Source organism: Humulus lupulus, chromosome 9 (genome assembly GCF_963169125.1).
Source record: "Humulus lupulus chromosome 9, drHumLupu1.1, whole genome shotgun sequence".
NCBI lineage: Eukaryota > Viridiplantae > Streptophyta > Magnoliopsida > Rosales > Cannabaceae > Humulus > Humulus lupulus.
Genome location: NC_084801.1, coordinates 111,846,552 through 111,869,316, shown reverse-complemented (window position 1 = coordinate 111,869,316; position 22,765 = coordinate 111,846,552). Strand labels below are relative to the sequence as shown.

General features: G+C 39.9%; 1 protein-coding gene across 1 annotated transcript; it reads left to right on the top strand.

Moving 5' to 3' along the window:
• The first annotated feature begins 8,837 nt into the window (after positions 1-8,837).
• On the top strand, positions 8,838-9,421 carry LOC133799943 (lysine-rich arabinogalactan protein 18-like). Its single transcript, XM_062237930.1, has 2 exons — positions 8,838-9,236; positions 9,344-9,421. The coding sequence occupies exons 1-2, from the start codon at positions 8,838-8,840 to the stop codon at positions 9,419-9,421; spliced, it is 477 nt and encodes a 158-aa protein (XP_062093914.1).
• Positions 9,422-22,765: the final 13,344 nt, after the last annotated feature.

Genomic DNA, 22,765 nt, shown 5'->3' with positions numbered 1-22,765 from the left:
TGTCCATGGACCCCGAGAATGTTAGTATGTTATATCCATTCTATTATGCCCCGATCATAATATTGTAATGACGCTCAATACACACAAGACCAAAATCATGCGGAAATTTAAATTTTTTTACTTTTAACTCATTGTACCAAAAATTCATATAAAAAAAACTTTTAAAAAGATCGTGTGCGCACACTTTTAGTTTAGTAAACAGAAATACAACTACTCTTCCACAGAGTTATAACAAAACAATTACCCAAAAAGAAATATCAAACTTCCAATTTTTTTTTTCAAAATGGTGATCCATCAAAAACCTCCCCAGGTCAGGCCACATGTACATATGCACAAGCAGACTCCAGCACTCATTGCTCCACTTTTCTTTTGCACTTATCTACAACATGAAACAACTAGGTAAGCGAAAATGCTTAGTAAGAATAGCCTTACACACAAGTATACTAAACCCAGTAATGGGTTAACCTAAGGTAGTTATCGCTACTGATCATTCGGGTATGAGATAAGTTCCAACCCTATCATACTATTCTCAAACAATAGCCAAATCAGAATCAAATACTTTGATTGTATCAACAACAAACGTAACACGTATCATGATAACCTACACTCAGAAAATCCCAGAACATTCAAGATATATAACCATATCCGAAATAAATACTCTGGTTGTTTCTAACAACCAAGTGCACACATATCACAATAATGTGCACTCAGAAAATTCTCAGAACATTCAAGATATATAACACATATCATACCTAATCAATAGATTAAGAGCAAGGGATATGGGCCTCAACTCGGTTCCAGCATTTATGTCATGGCTCAAACTCGGAATATATTACCATTGTCCTGGCTCCAACTTGGATTATATTTTTACCATGTACCTGCTCCATCCCGGACTATATTTTTACCATGTCCTGGCTCCAACCCAGACTATATTATGCTAGGGTTCTGGCTCCAACTTGAACCTACTAACCATTTTGTCGCAGAATGCAAAATCATTGCAAGAGTTGGCATTAAGCATACCCTAGTCTTATTGACCCAAACAAAATTAGTGTAATCTACTACTACAAGCACACGCTGGTATATTCATGTTGTAGCCAGGAAAGAGAAAGGCTAACTTACTTGGAGTCCTTAGTTCCCAGTTGGATTTTTAACACCACTATTTGTTTCCCTTTTCAGCGGTTACTGTAATTAATACAATGTACTCGGATTAAACTATAGCATATTCTTATAGCTAATATTTTATGATAGCTAAACACAATAAAGTTCTCTTAGAGACTCTATACCATAGCCTCTTATACGCCTTACAGTGTATAACGTTGGATTTCATTTCAGTCTTTATAGTATCATGAGAAAATTAGCCCCACCGCAACACACTCTCCGTTCCGTGCATCTTCATATTCTTTAACTAAAGAACTCTCTTACTAGATAACTATTATTTTGGTTTTAGGAAAAAAGAGTTCTACTCAACTCATATCTTTAGAAAATACCAACTTTCCATCCTCTTACAAAAGTTTACCATTTTATATCATTTACCAAAATACTACTTTTTGACCCTTTACAAATAATATCTAACATTGTTATCCTATTCTCTTATAGGTTCTACAAAAGACAAACTCTCATTCTTACCATTTTTATCCATATCCAATGATCTCTTTTTATGTTATTTTTTAAAAGAAGCGCAACTGGATCCTTAACTTATACAATGGTAAAAATAAACTTTTAAATTAACTCAAGCTGATTTGGGATTGATTAAATCTCCAAATCCTTAGTTATCTTTGCAAAAGATTATTTCTTCTTATTTCCAAAACTGTTATCTCATTATATGTTTTAAAGTGATAAAGTCTCGTTTTAAGTTTTTGCCCAGAATTGATTTTTAACCAAAACCCTTAAACTATCATTCACGTATTCTATGTCATAAGGATGGGAAATAGGAGAAAGTCTCGCATAAAAACTTGTTCTAGGTTAGGAGAACTAACCTCCCAAAAATCAATTTTCGTTAAGGTTCAAAATTACTACCTTTCACTTTTTAGGGAAAATTTAGAAAATTATTTTTCTTAAACTGTGACACATTTTTCTCTAAAATTTTACAGGAGTCCTTATACACATCTTAACTAATTCTCTTCAAAATTTTATATTTTTTGAGGTGGAAAAACTCATTCAAATATTTAAAGTAATCTGGGCAGTGCCTGCTGCCCAGAAGTTTTTTCCCAGATTTTAAGGTAAGTTTGAAAATTTATTTGTCTTACACCGTAGCCAAGTTATTTTTGAAAATTTACAGGGATCCTTATACATTTCTAAATTATCTTCTTTCAAAATTTCATAATTTTTGGAGAAATATAACCCATCAAAATGTTTAAATAAATCTAGGCAGTGCTTGCTGCCCAGAAGTTTTGTTTCCAGATTTTAGGGCAAATTTTTAAAAATCATATCTCTTTTACCTTAACAAATTTTCCTCTACAATTTTACAGTGACCCTTATACATGTTTAAAATAATACACTACCAAATTTCATATCTTTTAGATTAGGAAAATCTATTGAAAAGTCAAAACAATCTCGGCAGTGCATGCTGCCTAGAAATTTTCCAGATTTACATTAAAATGCCAAAACATGCCTATCTTGGGTTTAAAAATACCTTTTGCGATTTTTCAATCCTATCATCAATTACTCACAAATAAATATGAAACTACACAAATTGTTTTTACAAACAGAGGCAGTAGAGTGCGATCTGACCCGTTGGAAGCCAGACCACGAAATTTTGGCAGCATGCATTTTCACTCACACTCAACAACAACAAGCTTTTTAACATAAACCCTTGCTACATGCATGCCTAAAAATCATCATACCACACAATCTCAAACTTAAGCATAAGATAAGCTCAAAAACTATTGACTACCCTATATAACCAGATCTACAAGAATCACCACAAAACATAAAGAAAACAACCATAGATGCTACCTTTTGAAGCCCTAACTTGGAGATGAATCCCCTAGTTCTTCAAAACCTTACCTTGGTACTCTAAACTCTCAAACCCGAGCCCCAAGTCCCACATGCATATTTTTTAAGAAAATATTAGGGTAGATAGAAACTAGATGAGGGACTAGAATATGAAAGCTTACAAAAACCTCTTACCTTGCTTTATTTGATCACAATGGTGCTCAACTTTGCAATCCAACTAATAAAGACTTCTCTTCAACCCTAGAACACAAGAACAATGCCACACATGACTTTTAGATCACATGCATGCACAAGTAACCCTAGGGTTTCAGGTTTGAAGAAGAAGGAGAAAGAATGAATCACAAGAAAGGATTTCACTTACCTTGAGCTCGATTTTGCTTAGGATGGTACACTAGCTTCAAAGGAGTCATTCCTTGAGAGGGAAAGGGAGAGGGAAGAAATGAGAGGGAGGGAGAGAGCCTCTAATTTTTTTTATCTTTTTAGAGTTAGAAAAATGAAAAAGGAATGGGGGAGAAAGGGTGCCTAGGTTTTGGGAGGGGGAATGGTAGAGAGAAAATTGTTTTGAGAGGAAAACAATGATTAAACCTTGAACTTTTGAATGGGTAAGACTCTTCCTATTCTCTTTGGGGTATGTGTCCTAGCTCTTGAGAGCCCTAGGACCTAGCCTTTCCGCCCACCCCTCTCTATCTCTACCCTTGGAAATTACTTTTATGTCCTTACTTATTTTACCTCACATTTAAGGAATCCAAGGGCCCTTTGGGAATTTTGTGCTCTAAATTTCCCTTAACTTTTAACCTATAGTTTTAAAACCTCCAAGCATATTAATTAAATTAAATGTGACCCAAAAATAAAATTTGTCACATATCACATAATTTTGGTAATTTTTCCAAATTGACCAAAATGCCCTTAGAGGACCGAGCAAGAAATTCTCATTCTTTAGCCATGTTGATTGGAATTCAAACCTCAATCAATATTTCGTAAACTTATTGGCTTGATTATAAAGTCTCAGCTGCCAGAAAAAATTAATATTTTTATGCCATAGTATTTCCTATTTTATTTAATCCGAGATTTTCCTCCCATTAGGGTTTATTCATTGGTCTGAGACCAATCTTTCTTTGTGTTGACGAATTGGTCAATGACACAGAGTCAGATAAACGATATAAAATGAGATGAAAACAAGAAGAAATCAAGGCGAAAGAGTAAACAACACAAACGATTTATAGTGGTTCGGCCCCAATCAGATGGTAATGACCTACGTCCACTTAGTGTTCTTATTGATGTAGAATCCCAACACTGTGATCAATGAACTAGGGTTCACGAGTTTCACAAGCTTCAGGATGATTACAATTTTGGTGAATAATAACACTATAATTTTCTCTCAGTCCCGGTCCAAAAAAGGCCCCTCCCTTGAGCCTTTTGATTCGTATTTATAGGCTGAAGAAGGTTACATGGGCCAATGGGCCTTAATTACAATTGCAACTCGCGTATCTAGATAATAAGAAAAATTACAATTAATGCATAATTACAAGATTGCACATCTGAAGGAAATAAATGAATATATGCGACTAGGCTGGTCGCACGTAAGTATGATGCTTGATAAACCAATAATCTTCTAGTCGATGGCCGAGCAGGATACACTTACTTAAAATAGCCACGTGCCTCCCATGTGTAAACCAATCCTGCCACATCATCAGGTAGTCCGTTTTTGGGTAAACACTTGCCCCCAAAGTTTATTTTACTGTGACTAGCATAAAGTAAACTTAAACAACCGACCTTCCGTGTGACCTGTCAAATCTGTCAGAGCCATCATTGCCTTTTCGTAAAAAGGCAACCAATCATGTCATTGCAGTTTCCCAAAAAGTGATTTGATGGCTATCAAATTTTTCCATGCCTCGAAAAATCATGCCCATCATTACCTCATTAACCGTGCTTCTTCCAATATAAATACCCCTCCATATTTACTTTTTACTTTTCATTTTTCCTCAAGAACGCTGAAGAATGGAGCATAAAGAACCCAGAAAACTCAGGCAATTTCGGCGATATATGGAGAATCTGTCCAGCCACTCGACTCAACGTCTCAAAAATTTGCATCAATCTTTGTCCAAGTAAGTTTCTTGAACCTCTCCGTCTCCGAGTTACCATGCAATAATTACATATTCAATTTTCCGGATTGTTTTGGATTTTGAGTTCTTGATGTTCTTGAAGAAATGATTTAGGGTAATTTGGCATGTAGGTATTAACATGGTAGGACAAGGAAAAAAAACTAAATGAGGCTTAGGAATTGTCTTGGGAGTTAGGATTATTGATTTAGGGCGTAAAATCGAAGTAAAAATTCGATTTTTAGGCATTTAGAAAAAACTGGGTTTTTCCCGCCCTTTTTCAGAGTCGAAAAGTTTTTCCTAAACTTTTTTTCACTTCTGCTTTTTAATCCATTTTCTAAGTTGTTCGCATACTATTTAGTGTTTACGTTAGGATGCTGCTGGTCGCTTAAAAGCTTAACTTTTATACACGAGCAATGTTATCCCAATGTTTCACTTCTTTAGCTTTTTGGCCGTAGATTCTCATCTCCCCTTCTTTGTTCGCAGATTTTCATGCACAACCCGTGGGGATGTGAGAGGCTGATTGACGACAACTTTCTTGCATTGCTGCACAAAGATCAAGAATAGTCGTCATTGTTAGTCTCGGAAATTCCCTTTTATCAATATAACCCCCCCAATAGACCCTCGACCAGTCCAGCCAATATGGGGCGCGTAAAATCCATCACTCAAAAGAAAAATAAAACAACCACATCTCCTGCCAATCAACCTTCTCCTTGGGGTGAAATTCCTTCGACCATCCCTCAACCTGAAAACACTTCCCAGCCAGAAATTCAAACAAAAGCCCGACTTCGAGACGTCCTTCGACCAGAGGTCGAATAGTACGTAGTTCCTCCTAGTGTTATTACAGCTAGGATGGTAGGGAATCATCTCAAGAAGTACGTACTTCTTGGGATAGCCCTAATCAAGCCTTCAATCGACCAGCGGGCAAACCTGCCTGGGGGCGCCTTCAGCGCCTGGTCGAGGTATCAAATTGAGGCAGGGGCAACCTTGCCTCTTCATCTGTTCTTCCAGGGGGTGGCCAATTATTTCGAGGTCGCTCCCTTTCAAATCATCCCAAACGGATATAGAGTGCTCTCTGCTCTCTATATTCTGTACAATCACAAGAAGTGACCTGTCCCTACACCACATGAGATCAATTACTTGTTTGATCTCAAATCTAACCCCAACCACAACAACACGGGGTTCTTCCATTTCTACTACCAAGAATTTGCTCGCACCTTCCCGAGTGATATTACCCACAAGTCCAACGTGGGAAAGTACTTCCAAGAGTACTTCTTAACACCAGACCTGGTCGCCAACAACCTGGAGGAGGTAAACCATTTATTTACTGGTCATTAAATTTCGCTTAGTTTTTCTATACATTCTTCAAAACTTTGGTGTCCTTCAGGTCCATGGCATCGACCAGCTCCCACTCAAGAAATGGAGATACGAGTAGCATCCTATGCCAGTATGAAAAATATTGAAAAAAGTGTCAAAGAGTTGTTCACAAAGAAGTTCCCGAGCAGCATCAAGATGTGTCACAACCCCCGAGGAGGGAAACGAGAGTGACCATCAGGGAACCATCCAGCTCCCCGCGAGCAGCGGCTATCCCTGTCCAGTATGGGAAAGGCAAGGAGAATCTTCCTGATCACCCCGAGCCTATACTTGAGTCCTCGGACAAGAATGGTACTGACTTCTCACTCCTAGACAGTTTGCCAATTCCTTGTCATTTATTTGACGGGGATGACTGTTGGGGTTTTATGCCCTAATTAAAACCCAAATTCTTTGTAATCTCATTTTATTATCAATAAAAGAATAGAAATCATTTTTTGACTTGGTCAATCACTTTGCTCACATGTTTTATTTTCATGATTATTTGTTTAATATAAACTTCTATTAAATCCCGAGCATATAGCTAATCTTATTTATAGTGACGTAATCATAGTGGAATATAAATATGATTATATGTTCAAAATAAGTTAGTCCTAAGATTAGTCAGTGCACCGGATTTACACTGACTTGCCAATCTACGATATGATCTACTTATACATTACAATGTTATGTTCTTTCCAGAACATTAGCAAAGTAGATAAGATCGGATGTATTTGTTACATCGGACAAGACCGATATTGATAGTTGATAAGATAAGTAAACATACCGTTATTATCTATTCTAGTCATATCATATAGTTGACCATAGGTCAATTCAATCTCAATTCTGAGTGGTTAGTATTCTAACTGGTTGTATTATTTGAGTTCTTTGACTTGTTCGTTACTAGCTTACCCTACGGACTAGCCCATACTTACATCTTGGGAACTCGGTAGTATAATTGAGTGGGAGTGTTAATCATAGATATGAACATCTATAGCTTCTGATGAAGAAGTGAAACGATGGTTTCCTTTTAGTTTGGTTCAAGGTGATAAATGATAGAGATCTCATTTCAGTAATTAAATTAGTTTACTGAAATATCATTTACAAGGAACTAAGTGTTTTAAGGATAAAATACAATGAGGGGTAAAACTGTATTTTAGTCCTATCTCATTGTAGACCGTCTATAGTGGATTGAGTGACAATTATGGTTGTAACAATGGATAATTAATAGCGTATCTATATTTGTTATAGAGCGTTCTATGAATTCAAGAGTGCAATTCCGAGTCTATAATGGAGTCACGAGGAATTAATAAGTTAGTAAATTTATTTGTTAGATTTATGATAACTTATTGGAGCTTGATTTCATAGGCCCATGGTCCCATTGTACCTTGGATAAAATCATCTAGATAGTCTCAATTAATTGATTTAACTATCAATTAGAATTATCAAAGTTTACTAGGTCAATTTTGGATAGTTTCACAGAGTTGTGTAATTTTGAGAAGAAAAGTGAAATTATGGTAGATTTATTAATTAAGATAAATTGGTATCTAAATTAATAAATAAATTTAAATCAAGGTTCAAATTATAAATAATTAATTTGATAAAGGATTTAAATAATTATTTAATTAATTAAATCAATAGAAAATAATACAGGCCTTGATTTTAAGTCCAATGGGCTTATAATCAAATGGGAAATTTCACGGGCCTATAGCCCATGATAATTTCGACCTAGAGCTTCAAAATAGCTATTATTTTATTGATTTTTTAATAAAATTAAATGGCCTAATTGAGTCTATAAAAGGAGTGCTTAGAGAGAAGATTTCAGAGACGACAGATAAGTCACAATTCAGATTTTCTGATAGTTTTATATTCTCTCTAAACACAAGTCCTTTTCTAAGCCACTTTGCTATTTTCTCTTCTTCTCTCTATATCTATCTCATGTGTTGAGAATTGCCCACACTAGTCTAGGTGGTTCTAAGGATACATTGGAAGATTGTGAAGAAAATAGAAGATCGGTTCAGTTTCTTGATAATACTTTGCGATAGAAAGGATACAAGAGTTAGAGAAACTGAAGGAAGGACTCTTAATTCCGCTGCGTATACTGTAAGTATTATATTATTTGTTTCTCTTTGAATTCAATTTTAGAAACATGTTTTAGGCTATCTTGTATTAATTTGTTTAATATTAGATATACATGAAAATAAATAAAGATCCTGTATAAGCTTTTTATAACAACAACAACTTTAAATACACGCCTAGTGTAAATTCAGACTTCTTCAAGGTAGAGAGTGAGTGTAGCAGTAGTATAATAAATAATGTAGCGACCAGTAGTTGTAGCTTGAGTATTTTACTTGTAATTTCTTCTCTCTGTGTTGTTTGTCTTTTATGCATGACAACTTGCCCTGACTGATCGTATGCTTCTTTTTTGCAGACATGCCTGCCGAGAGGGCATTCCACTTGTACACTAATCCCACTTCCTCTCCTCCTACGAGCACGAAGAAATTGAACCGGTGCCAGCCTGGGGAAGGCTGCAGTGACCCTTCTGCAAAGATGGCTCAGACGGAGGGCCATCCTACACCAACTCCTTCAAAAGAGACGACTCCTCCTCCAGTCCCTGTCGACCATAATCCTCCTCCAGCTCCCGCCGACACAACTCCTCCAACTTCCACTGACCAGGTTCCTCCTGGTCAGCCAGAAAAAGTTCCAGGAGAAGCCCTTATGAATATGGCTCTCAGCTTAGCCAAAGATAGGTTGACAAAGCTATCAAGGCACCGACGCACCGAGAGGCCATCAACAACACTGAATCTTTGGAAGTCGACCAGATCTTTAACCGTGCGCTGAATGAAGTGTTCAGTGTGAGTCACCATTCTTGCTGAGCTTTATTTTTTTGTCTTGTCGATTTATTCCCACTAATAGTTTTATCTTTTTTCTGATCGCAGAGAGTTTTAACCATGAGTACTGGTTGGCGCCGCTCAGGGGCATTGACTGCTCAGTATGAGAAGAGGCTTGGTGAATAGCTCAGAATGGCTAAGGCCAAGCATACCGAGCAACTCAAAATAGCCAAGGCTAAGCACACCGAGAAGCTTAAGGAGGCCGAGGCCAAGCATGCAGAAGAGTTGCAAATAGCTGAGGCCAAAATCGCCAAGCTTGAGGAGGAATTGAAAAAGAAGGAGGACTTTGTTGCCAAAATTACTGCCTCCAAGGATAAGTACAAGGAAGCCTCGCTGATAAACTACTGAGAAGCCCATAAACTTCAATCGAAGTTGGAAATCAGCCAGAAAGAGGTTGCTGACGTTGAGGAGATTAACGCACGCAACCTGGAGAAGTACGAGGGAGCGGCATTCCATTGCTTTTACATGTTTTGGAAAAGAACCCCAAGGCTGACTTTAATTATCTACCTGATCCTATAAGGGAGGCTGAATTGGCGAAGTGTGCTGCTCGCCTGGAAGAGGAAGAGAAGGCTCAGGGATCTCCTGAGATATCCTTAGCAACAGGCATTGAGGGTGTCAACAAAGATGCTGGGCCCTCAGTCGACCATCAACCACAAGAGCCTCAACAAGATCCTTCGACTACTTCATAATCTCTCCTGTTTTTTTTATTTAAGTTTAATTTACATTTTAAGACACATAAGCTACGATTCATGATGTCAAGACAACTTATTATTTTATTGCTGCACGGGCAGCTTTCTTTTAACTGACAATTACATCTGAGCAGCAACTACTCGTGGTGTAAAGGATTTCATTTTGATATTATAATATTTGTATTTTATTATAACATCAGTTCGCATGACCGAACTTAGCATAGCACTTTGTTTTTATTTGACAAAATTTAAACAAAATTTTGAAAAATACTCTAAGTATCGTAGTATGCTTTCCCTTATTTTGCTCGTGTGTTTACATATACTTGTTGATTTGTTTTGCTTGCCTGGTACCTTATATGCCCCCCAAGTGATTGAGGAGCTTAAGGTCCTCTGTCACTTGCCTTGACCAAGACCTGTTCGCACATTTCTGCTCGTAATAAACACTTGTAAAATATAGCAAAACAACACACGTAATGAGCAAATACTTGTAATAAATACAATAATTGGCAAGAATAACTGGCTGTGCACAGTTCCTTTTATTTCTCGTAATAAATGGACAATCGTGTCTGTATGCGTGATCAAGAAATGATCTTACACTTATAAGCGATCAGTCATATGACTGACTGACCCTTGTTCATAAACTTGTAAAAGGTTAAATTAATACAAGCCAATTCTTTAAAGAGAACTGCTTATTGGTAATACTTGCGCAGGTGTTCTTCCAATAATGAGGAACAAGATCTCCATTTAAGCAAGCAAGCTTGTAGGTGCCTGGTTGAAGGACTTCTTCGATTTGGTATGGCCCTTCCGAGTTAGGTCCAAGTACTCTAGCAGCTTGATTGCGGGTGCTGAGGAAAACTCTTCTAAGTACTAAATCACCTACATTATATTTTCTTTCACGTACTTTAGAGTTGAGCTACCGGGCGACCTTTTGTTGGTAAGCTGTTACTAAAAGTTGGGCTTGCTCACACCTTTCGATTGACCAAATCTAGAGATTCAATCAATAACTGGCTATTAACGTCTCAACCTTCGGTGTGATGGCGGATCTAAATCAATAGGCAACATAGCTTCATACCCATAGGCCAAGGATAATGGAGTATGGCCTGTTGCTGTTCGATGGGATGTTTTATATGACCAGAGGACTTCAGGCAGCTGCTCTGGCCATGCCCCCTTCGCTTCTTCAAGCCTTTTCTTCAGTGTATCCTTTAGTGTCTCGTTGACAACCTTAACTTGTCTGTTTGCATGTGGATGAGCCACTAAAGAAAAGAATTTGATAATCTCATGCCTCTCGCAAAAATTGGTGAACAGATCACTATCAAACTGTGTGCCGTTGTCTGAGACAATTTTTCTTGGCAATCCATAGTGACACACAATGTTCCTGACCACAAAATCCAGCACCTTCTTGGTCATTATGGTTGCAAGTGGCTCAACTTCGGCCCACTTTGTGAAGTAGTCAACAACAACCACAACATACTTGACATTGCCTTTTCCTGTGGGCAACGCCCCAATCAAATCTATCCCCCACACTGCGAATGGTCAAGGGCTTTGCATTTGTTTTAGCTCATCAGGGGCTGCTCAGGGTATCTTGGAAAATCTTTGGCACCTGTCGCCCTCATTCATTGTTGGCCAAAAGTATCCTTGCCTTAGAATCTTTTTTGATAAACTTTGCTCCCCAGCATGATCCCCGCAGAAACCATCATGGACTTCCCTCATTAATTCTTTGGCCTTTTCTTTTGAAACACACCTTAGGAGTGGCATTGAGTACCCCCTTCTGTATAAAATTTCGTCGACCAGGATAAACCGAGCCGACTGCCTCTGTAAGGTCTTGCTTTGTTTCTGTCCATCAGCAGTACACCATGCATCAAATACTCAATAAAGGGTGCCATCCACGTGTCTTCTGCCTGAATTACCAGAGAGGTTTCTTCTATTTTGATGCTTGGGGCGGATAGCCGTTCAACAGGCACTATGTTCAAGGTGTCATCATCCTTTACACTTGCTAATTTGGCCAAAGCATCGTCGTTTGAGTTCTAGTCACGAGGTACTTGCTGGAGAGTATATTTTTCAAATTGTGCCAACAAATCATTTGCTTTGTTCAAGTAAGCAACCATCTTCAGACCTCGGGCTTGATATTCTCCAATAATTTGATTAACCACTACTTGGGAGTCACTATAGATTTCAAGCGACTTTATGTTCATATCCTTGGCTAATTGTAATTCCTGCGAGCAAAGCTTCATATTCGGCGTCGTTATTAGACGTTGTAAAGTTAAATCTGATTGCGCAGTGGAATCAATGCCCTTCAGGTGTGATTAAAATCACACCTGCTCTAGTGTTGTGCTCGTTGGAAGAGCCATCTGTAAATAATGTCCCAGAGGGAGTTTGGCCCTGAGGTTCAGGCTCTTCTATCAGTTCAGTGTCCTAAAGTCCAGTGAACTCTGTAACAAAGTCTGCCAGAGCCTGTCCCTTTATTGCTGCTCGTGGCAAGTAAGAAATATCAAACTGTCCAAGTTCAATTGCCTATTTCAATAATCGGCCAGCGACTTCCGGTTTCTGCAGGACTTGCCGTAGGGGCTTGTCGGTTAATACTATGATGGGGTGAGCTTGGAAGTATGGTCGTAACTTTTTGGAGGCTAAGATCAAGGAGTAGGCTAATTTCTCAATGGGCGGATATCGCAGTTCTGCTCCTATTAGCCTTTTACTTATATAATATATAGTTTTTGCACATGTTCCTCCTCTCTTACCAAGACAGCACTAGCAGCATATTCTGTGACCGCCAAATAGATGAACAAAGTTTCTTTTTCAACCAATTTAGACAAAATCGGTGGCTGCGACATATGATACTTTAGAGCCTGGAAAGCCTGCTCGCACTCTTCTGTCCACTCGAATTTCTTATTTCCCCTAAGTAGATTAAAAAATGGGACGCACTTGTCTGTGGAGTTAGAGATAAATCTACTTAGAGCAGCAATCCTCCCGGTTAAACTTTGAACATCTTTTATCTTTGTTGGTGATTTCATAACGACGAGGGCCTTGATCTTTTCGGGATTAGCTTCGATAGCTCGTGAGTTCACTATAAATCCCAAAAATTTCCCTGATCCAACTCCGAAGGAACACTTAAAGGGATTCAGCTTCATCTGATATTTATTAAAGATGTTGAAGAACTCTTGCAGGTCCCCAATGTGTTCTTCTGCCTTCTTTGACTTAACCAGCATATCATCAACATACACCTCCATGTTTACACCGATCAACTCTTTAAACATGTGATTGACCAATCGCTGGTAAGTCGCACCAACATTTTTCAAACTGAAAGGCATCACTTTGTAACAGTAGAGCCCTGTATCGATCCGAAAGCTAGTATGATCCTCATCAGGTGGGTGCATACTGATCTGATTGTACCCAGAGTATGCATCCATGAATGATAGGATCTTGTGCCCTGAAGTGGCATCAACCAGCTGGTCGATCCTTGGGAGTGGGAACCAATCTGTTGGGCAGGCTTTATTAAGGTCTGTGAAATCCACGCATGTTCTCCATTTTCCATTTGGCTTGGGAACTAGTACGGGATTAGAGACCCACGATGGATAAAATGCTACCCTGATGAATCCATTCTCCTTTAGCTTCTCGACTTCTTCCTTTAAATCTTTCAATTTGTCTTTGTCGAGCAGCCTTCTTTTCTGTTGTACTGGTGGAAAACTTTTATCTATGTTCAAGACATGGCTGATAATTGCCAGGTCAATTCCAACCATATCTTTATGCGACCAAGAAAATACCTCCTGGTTCTTCTTTAAAAATTCTACAAATCTTTGTTTTGTTGTTGTCTCTAAGTTTTTACCGACTTTCACAACCCTAGTTGGTTCTGCCTCATTGAGTTGCACCTCCTCAAGGTCCTTGACTGGTCCTACTTCTTCATTAAAATCCCCAAAGCGAGGATCTAAATCCCTATCCTTACTTTGGGAAACACCCTAAATGGTGACGTGCTCACCTGATTGGGCTTGTACCTCATCAGCCAATTGCAACTCTTTATTTGTTCCTTCCCTCGATCCACCCCTTTCTTCCTTAGTAATCAAGGAATTGTAGCATTCCCTCACTTCTTGCTGGTTTCCCAACATGCATCCTATCCCCACGTCAGTTGGGAACTTCATGGAGAGGTGCCAGACCGAGGTTACGGCTTGCAGGTCGACTAGAATAGGCCTTCCAATCTCATCATTGTATGTAGAAGGACAATCAACGACTATAAAAGTAGTGAGTAATGTCTTGTTCGCAGGTGCAGTTCCTGCTATGACTGGAAGCCTAATCGACCCTGTTGGCTCGGACCTTTCGCCAGAAAAACCATAAATGGTTTGGTTGCATGGTTCCAGGTCTTTCACTGAAAATTTCATTCTTTCCAGTGAAGACTTACACAAAATGTTCACTGAGCTTCCTGTGTCCACTAACACCCACTTAACCACCATATTGACTATTTGGACATCCACGACCAGAGGGCCCGAATGAGGGAACCGAACATGCTAAGCGTCAAGCTCAGAGAAAGTTATTAGCTCTTCCTATGTTCGAGCTTTCTTGGGAGTTCGCTCCTCCATGTTCAGCATTTTGATATCTTGGTCGTGGCATAAGGTCCAAGTGTATCGCTCCCTTGCCTTCCCACTATCTCTTGCAAGGTGTGGGCCACCACAGATAATTAGGAATGTACCCGCCACAGGAGCTGGCTGTAAAGGGGGCGAGCATTGGCGTACAGGCGACTACTCATTGCCTCCTTGAGCCTCTCGTTGAGAACCTCCAGTGGCTCGTACATATTTCCTCAGGTGATCTTGTCTAATAAGGAACTCAATTTCATCTTTCAGTTGGTTACACTCATTGGTGTCATGGCCATAGTCGTTGTGGAAACGACAAAACTTCGTTGTATCTCTCTTGGAGATATCCTTCCTTATTAGCCCTGGTCACTTGTAATGGACATTGGTGGTTGTCACCTGGTACACGTCCGCTCTACTTTCGGCAAGGGCCGTCTAGTTGGTGAATCTTGGCTCGTACCTATTGCCCTTTGGGCGCTTATTTTCAGATGTTGACGGCTCGTTGTTCGCCCTTTTTCCACCATTTTTCCCGTTGCTTTTGTCGTTGCCATTGGGTTTATCTGACCTGTTGGCGGCTTTAGCGGGATCTTCTTTTGATCCCTTGTCTCTTGCAGGCGACTTCCCTTCGTTGGCAATCACCTCTTCGAGCTTAATGTACCGGTCTGCTTGATCAAGAAATTCTTGGGTACTCTTCACCCCATTCTTCCTCAAACTGTTCCAGAGGGGTGAGTGGCACCGCACTCCTGCAGAGAGTGCCATCATCTTTCCCTCATCGCCAACCGTTTTAGCTCCAGCTGCCGCTCACATAAAATGCTAGACATATTTCTTTAAAGACTCTCCTTCCTTCTGGCAAATCTCGACCAGTTGGTTGGCTTCAATCGAATGTACTGGACCAGCGTAGAATAACCCATAGAATTCCATCACGACAATTTCCCATGACACTATGCTAGCAAGAGGGATTTTAAAAAAACATTCCTAAGCAGTATCGGATAAGGTGGTTGGAAAAATTCTACAGCGAGCATCATCCGACACCTTCTGGATGTCCATCTCTGTCTCAAATTTATTCACATGAGATACCGGGTCCCCATATCCATCGACGTTGGGCAATACTGGTATCTTGAACTTGCTAGGCATTTCTGCCATTGCTATTCTTTGTATGAATGGAGTATCTCTTCTCCTATCATACTCGATGTTGGATGTTCGGCTCCCTACCAACTGTTGGACGGCCTGGTTCAGCGCATCAATTTGGGCTTGCACTGCGTCTGGTATCGTTGGGGCGATTGGTGCTGAAGGAGCATACTCATCATGCCTTTCACGCCTATCGTTGAGCACATCCCTCAAGTCGTCATCTCTACGCCTTTGCTCGCTAGCGCCTAACCGGTCAAAGACGTTAGGTTGCTAGGCTGCCCCCCAACGTTCTGGCTCACAAGCCTATTTTCTTTTGCTGGGGGGTTCCTTTCTCCACCTCTCTCTCCTTGCCCTCAACCAGCATTCCCTCGACCGGAATCAGCTTCGTTGTAGTCATGACCGTCCCGAAAATGTGATTGGCTATGGTACGACTTGCTGATCACACTACTTCCTCCTCTTGCTGGTACCTCTCTAGCGTCAAGGGGAGGCTTGTGTTGGTCGGTGGTCCCCAGGCATTATTATCTCATGGGGGGCCCCTGACAGCAGAGCCTAACTCGACATGCCTTCTGTTAGCAGAAGGGCGTTGTCCCCTGCTCGGTGGATTCGGTTCCTCAGCAGTTTGCCGTTTAGGGCTTCAGGGAGGCTGTCCAACCCTATTCTTCCTTTAACGCTGGGGATTGTCTCAACTAGCACGAGAAGGTGGCTGCTGCTTAGGATCTTGAAATGGAATATCCTGTTGAGCAATAGGATATTGCTCCGGCCTTAGAGGGCTTGCCGGTTAAGGTGGAGGACTTGGGTCTAGACCTTGTTATGGTGGTGCACTTGTTGGCTGATCTGGTTGAGAAGTTGGTGCAGGTTGTCCCCGTGCCAACTGAATGGCCACCTCCAGGGCAGCGGTGGGATCTCTTTGTTGGTGGTCCATGTCAGCCTGCCGCTCATTCAACTCTTGACGTTGGCGGTCAATCTCCCTTTGTTGCAATGCCATTGTCTCAGCCACATTCTCCTAACTCCTCCTGCAACACAATCAGTGTTGTCCTCAATGTCTCAGAATCCATCTCCTCCTCTTCGAAATCCAACTGTGGTTCATCTTCAGCCACATTTGGTGGAGGAGGCTGGGTGGATGCAGCACCAGATGCCTGTCCCGTCTTTCTAGATGTTTTCGCCATTTAATTTCCTTAGAGGTCTTGAGTTCAACTCTCAATGAAAGCACCAAAATGTTGACCCTCGAATTGGTGAACAACACAAAGTCAGATAAACGATATAAAATGAGATGAAAACAAGAAGAAATCAAGAAGAAAGGTTAAACAACACAAATGATTTATAGTGGTTAGATCCCAATCAGATGGTAATGACCTACATCCACTTAGTGTTCTTATTGATGTAGAATCCCAACATTGTGATCAATGAACTAGGGTTCACGAGTTTCACAAGCTTCAGGATGATTACAATTTCGGTGAATAACAACACTATAATTTTCTCTCATAATTCTCCTGATCCAAAAAAGGCCTCCCCTTGAGCCCTTTGATTCGTATTTATAGGCTCAAGAAGGTTACATGGGCCAATGGGCCTTAATTACAATTACAACTTACGTATCTAGATAATAAGAAAAATTACAATTAATGCATAATTACAAGATTGCACATTTGAAGGAAATAAATGAATATATGCGACCAGGATGGTCGCAAATAAGTATGACGCTTGATAAACCAATAATCTTCTGGTCGATGGCCGAGTAAGATACACTTACTTAAAATAGCCACATGCCTCCGACGTGTAGACCAATCCTGCCACGTCATCAGGTAGTCCATTTTTGGGTAAACACTTTGCATAAAGCTAGATCCTTTACCGGATCATTACAACGGCTATAAAATTAACTAATCATCACAAATTCATTTAATATTATTTATCAAAATAATATTCCATATAATTCTTCATCGGCTGCAACCGGCTACTAACGGGTGTTCAAAACACGGGATGTTACAAATACCATGCATATAAATATATAGTTATCGTAATATGATAATGACACTGAGTAAGCAATGCTATCTACAAGTGAATTTTATAATGCTCTGTAATGACCCAACTATTTTTAAGACCTTGGACCATTAAAACTACTAGACATAGCCACTATTTTTGAGAAAACATACATAAGGATATTCATAACTTTATTAAAAACTCCAAAGTAATTACCGAAATACATAAATGAGCACTATAGGATCCCATTGTTTTAAAATAAAACATAACTTTAAATTAAATGAAGTTGTTTACAAAACTAAATGCAGAAAATACATAAAAACATAATTTAAAGAGATTAAATAAAACTAACGTCGTCCTCGAATCATCACGTAGTCCATCGAATCCCTTCATCCTTAATACACGAGCCAAGCTACCACGAATCCTTCCACCACCATATATATTTTCCTGCATCACATAAAAAAAATAAAGGAGTGAGCCTAATGTCCAGCAAGGAAAATATACTAACACATATAAGCATAAAACTATACTATGAACATATTCTATAAAACATATGAATATAAATAAAAACAAGTATTACAATGGCCATCATACTTCTCGGGGCTTGCTAGCTAGGCAATCATATGCCCATAAATTTATGGGGCTAGCTATCTAAACAAGTCATATAAATTTATGGGGCTCGTTATCTAAACAAATCATATGCCCAAGGAATATATTATTGGGACTTGTTATCTAAACAAGTTATATGTTTGATGTCTAAACAAATTATATGCTTGTTGGCTAAAAAATTATATGTTTGTTATCTAAACAAATCATATACTTAAGAACTAAAAACATATCATACGTAAACATATCAAAACATAATAGCACATAAAATCTATCCTATTTTCCTTACCAACACCGGGATATTTGAGAACAAGGACGGGATTTGGAACACTCCTAAAAGCAACAATAAGAATGGTGAGTATTTCTAAAGAAAAGAGATGATAAAGAAGAGAACTAAACCACCAAGAAGAAGCTTACCGAAAAGAAATCTTAAGTTCAAAGAACTTAAATACCTAACCAAGAATCGAAAACAACGAGTTAGGATTTGAGTAAAGAAAACTAAAGAACCATACAGAAATGAACTTAAGAATAAGAATACCTTGGGATGTACTAGAACCGATCTACACCTCGATATTGGAAACACACTCTGTAACACCCTGGATAACAAAGAGTGTTACACTATGTGTTTGAAATAGAGAAAAACTTGCTAATCATGTCATTTAAACAAAAATGTGAATCTAAAGACATGATGAGGTTAGGTTTAAAAGATTTTGGTTATAAACGAATAATTTTAATTAAAATAAATGTTTGGTACACAGGATCCCAAATCAAGGTTTAAATGACAGAATTACAGAATTTCCAAATGTTATAAATAATCAAGCCACTCTAATGACAAAATACACATTTTAGGTTTCCGTCCATGTATAATCCCTCGACCGTGGCGGCCGAGCAGCTGACAACGTTCACCTCGCCCCTAGAGCTCTCCAACCCATGGTCAATTCGTCTTACCCTTGCCTTTACCTGCACCACATAGCACCCGTGAGCCAAGGCCAAGCAAGAAAACATAATAACATACCATGATCAATATCTATAACCAATTATTCCACAAAGCATAACCAAGTATTCAGCAACTCATAACGTTCACCTGTTCAGTGATAACAATTGACAAATTAACAACTTGTCATCCAGATAATCAACATATCATATTAATCAGATAAACGACAATAATCACGTTTATAATCACCAGTTTATCACAACCATTAAACAATATTTTCGGTCGGTGCCCTTAGGCCGCACCATCCATGTAACCCACTGTCTTCAGCTCACTTAGGCCGCCCCCAGTGTTATATCCACTGAATCCGACCAGCTTAACTGTAATGACCCAAAAATACTAATAAGGCTTAAGGGCCTTGATTAGTGTGCCGGGAGGGCATAATTGGAAGTTATGTGAATTAATGGTGAATATGCATGATTATGTGAAATGCATGTTTATGAGTATTGGATAAGCATGCAAGCCCTGTTTAGCTTGTAAGGGCATAATTGTAATTTTGGCTCGTTACGGCATAAATGAGATAAATTTTTGAGACCACATTATTATGTGGATAAATTTATATTTGCAGCATTCGGCACGAGGCGATCCTAGGGAGCAAGTAGCAGGAAAGTCACAACGGGACCCGATACTCGACTCGGGGCAAGTCAAGGGGTATTTTGGGTATTACACAGTTATTTGGGTTATCGGGTTATGAAAATAAATAATTTGAGATATATTTGTGGTTAGGAAGCCTGGGTGGGAATACTGGGGACATTTACCATTTCGCCCTCGGGGATGCTTTTGGTACCTCGAGCTTTGGGATTAACCTAAGAGGCTTAAGTTAGATAAGACAAAAGGCAAAGAAGTGTTTAGAGAATTCCATAACCGACCCTTCCCTCTTCTCTCTCTCCTTCCTCTCAAGGAGTCTCTTAAGCTAGCCATTGAACCAAGGGATTTTTTGGGCTGGGTTCACAAGAATTGGAGCTCTAGAATTGGAGATTAGCTCAGAAATTGATGATGGATTCAAGTAGAGTTTGAGGTAAGATTTGGATTAAGGTTTTAATGTTTAAGTTATGAGTTCTAAGTGTTTTTGGATCTTCGATGTTGAGAGTTGAATTGAAGCTTTGGGTGAGGATTTGAGCTGAATTCTTGTTAGGTTCTATTGCTGGGAACTTGGGGATTATCTCTACAACTTCTAGGTGGATTTTCTCTTTAGAAAAAGGTAAGTTTTTAACTATGGTTAGCCCTTGAATTCTATGAATTTCTGGATGTTTTAGGAGGTTTATGAGATTCTGAGTTTCAAGGATTAAAATGTGATTTTGATGAGTCCTTAGGCTAGTTTTCCTATGGGTTTTGCCGCTGGAAGTATACTTGAACTGCTGTGATAATTAGAATATGTTATTGGGATGATTTTGGGTGAGTTTGGTTGAGATTTTGTTGATGAAAGTGGTGTTTTTCTGGGTTCGAAGGGGTCAGGCCGTGGCATAGTTCTTGGTGAGCCACGACCCTCTAGAACAGATGGTGCTGGAAAAGGAGGGCGGGTCGCGGCAAGGGGTGTGTAGAGCCGCGACCCGTGTCTGTTGTGGGCGAGGCTGGGGCCTCTGGTTGGGAGCAACCTACGGCATGGCAGTCTTGAGCCGCAGCCTTTAAGGGCATTCTTGGCTTTTTTGGAGTTCTTAAGCGCAAGAACTTAACCTAGGGTGCCCGGGATCGATTCCACTACCGTGTTTGGTGGAATTTGATGTCCTGGAGGCTAGAACTTGGTCTGGAAACCCTTAATCATTTATTTTTGATGGAATCCTTTATCATGGTTGTGACTAGGTATACGCTTGGGCTCGGGACAGGATCGTGCTCGGGGGTCGTCTTTCCTAATCAAAGCACTTGGAATTAAAGGTAAGAAAACTGCACCCGTTTAGGTGGATAGGATGAGACTAAGTGTTCCCTATATTTGTATGCACTGTTATATGATTATGATAAACCATGTGAATATGTTGGGACTAAGAGCTCTCTATAATTGTATGAATGTCATGAGGTGGTATTATACCACGGGGACATGTGATAAACGGCCTAAGAGTGCTGGAATCAATACTTCCGCACAGGGCACAACTCAGCCACTGGTAGCTGAGGACAGCTTAAAAATCACTGAGCTCGGTTTAAGTGGGCCGGAGTTAGTGGGGTGAACACTGGGCTTGGCCTAAGCGAGCCAAAGACAGTGGGTTAAATAGAGGGTGCGGCCTACGGGCGCTGACCCTAGTTGTTGCTTGACATATATACTATTTTTAATTGTTGTTTATGATATGCTGAATATCTGGAAACTTGATCATTGATTATTGCCTGATTTCCTGGATTGAATGAATGCTATGGCTTGCTGGGTAATTGATTGATGTCTTGTAAATCATCTGGTTATGCTCTGTGAACTACTTAGTTCCTGGTACTGATTATGCTATGATATTGTGTTTTCTTGCTGGGCCTTGACTCACGGGTGCTACCTGGTGCAGGTAAAGGCAAGGGTAAGATGAGTTGACCTTGAGTTGGAGAGCTCTAGGGGCGAGGTGTACATAGTCAGCTGCTCGGCCGCCACGGCCGAGGGATTGTACATGGACGGGAAACCTAAAACGTGTATTTTGCAACTAGAGTGGCTTTGATTGTTTATAACATTTGGAAATTTTGTAGTTATGTTATTTAAACCCTGATTTGGGATCCCATGTACAAAACATTTATTTTAATGAAAATTATTCGTTTAAAACCAAAACCTTTTAAACCTAACTTGCTTATGTCTCTAGATTCACATTTTTATTTAAATGACTTGATTAGCAAGTCTCGCACTATTTCAAACACACAGTGTAACAGTCTTGGTTATCTAGGGCGTTACATTTACCGAGATCAGTGATTAATAAGCTGTCCTCAGCTACCAGTGGCTGAGCCGCGCCCTGTGCGCAAGTATTGATTGTGGCACTCTTAGGTCGTTTATCACATGTCCCCATGGAATAATACCACCTCATGACATTCATATAATTTTAGGGAGCTCTTAGTCCCGACATATTCATATGGTTTATCACAATCATATAACAGTGCATACAAATATACGGAACACTCAGTCCCAACCTATCCACATATACGAGTGCAGTTTTCTTACCTTTAATTCCAAGTGCTTTAATTAAGGAAGACGACCCCCGAGCACGATCCTGCCCCAAGCCCAAGCGTACACCTAGTCACAACCTGATATAGGATTCCATCAATAATAAATGATTAAAGGTTTCTGGACCAAGTTCTAGCCTCCGGGACATCGAATTCCACCAAACACGGTAGTGGAATCGATCCCAAGCACCCGGGGTTAGGTTCCCTTGTCTAAAATCTCCATAAGGCCAAAAATGCCCTTAAGAGTCGTGGCCCTAACCCTCCATGCCACGGCTCGCCCCTAACCAGAGGCCTAGCCTCCCCAGAAAACACACACACGGGTCGCGGCCCTAAGCTTCCCATGCCGCCCACCTTCCTTCCTGGCCCACCTTTGTTCTAGAGGGCCGCGACACTCCAAGAACTGAGCCGCGAC

Excerpts from the sequence above, each read along its gene's own strand:
- LOC133799943 (XM_062237930.1), top strand. The coding sequence starts at position 8,838 with ATGCCTGCCGAGAGGGCATTCCACTTGTACACTAATCCCACTTCCTCT. Across the intron at positions 9,237-9,343 it reads AGTCGACCAGATCTTTAACC|AGAGTTTTAACCATGAGTAC; the intron begins GTGCGCTGAATG and ends TTCTGATCGCAG.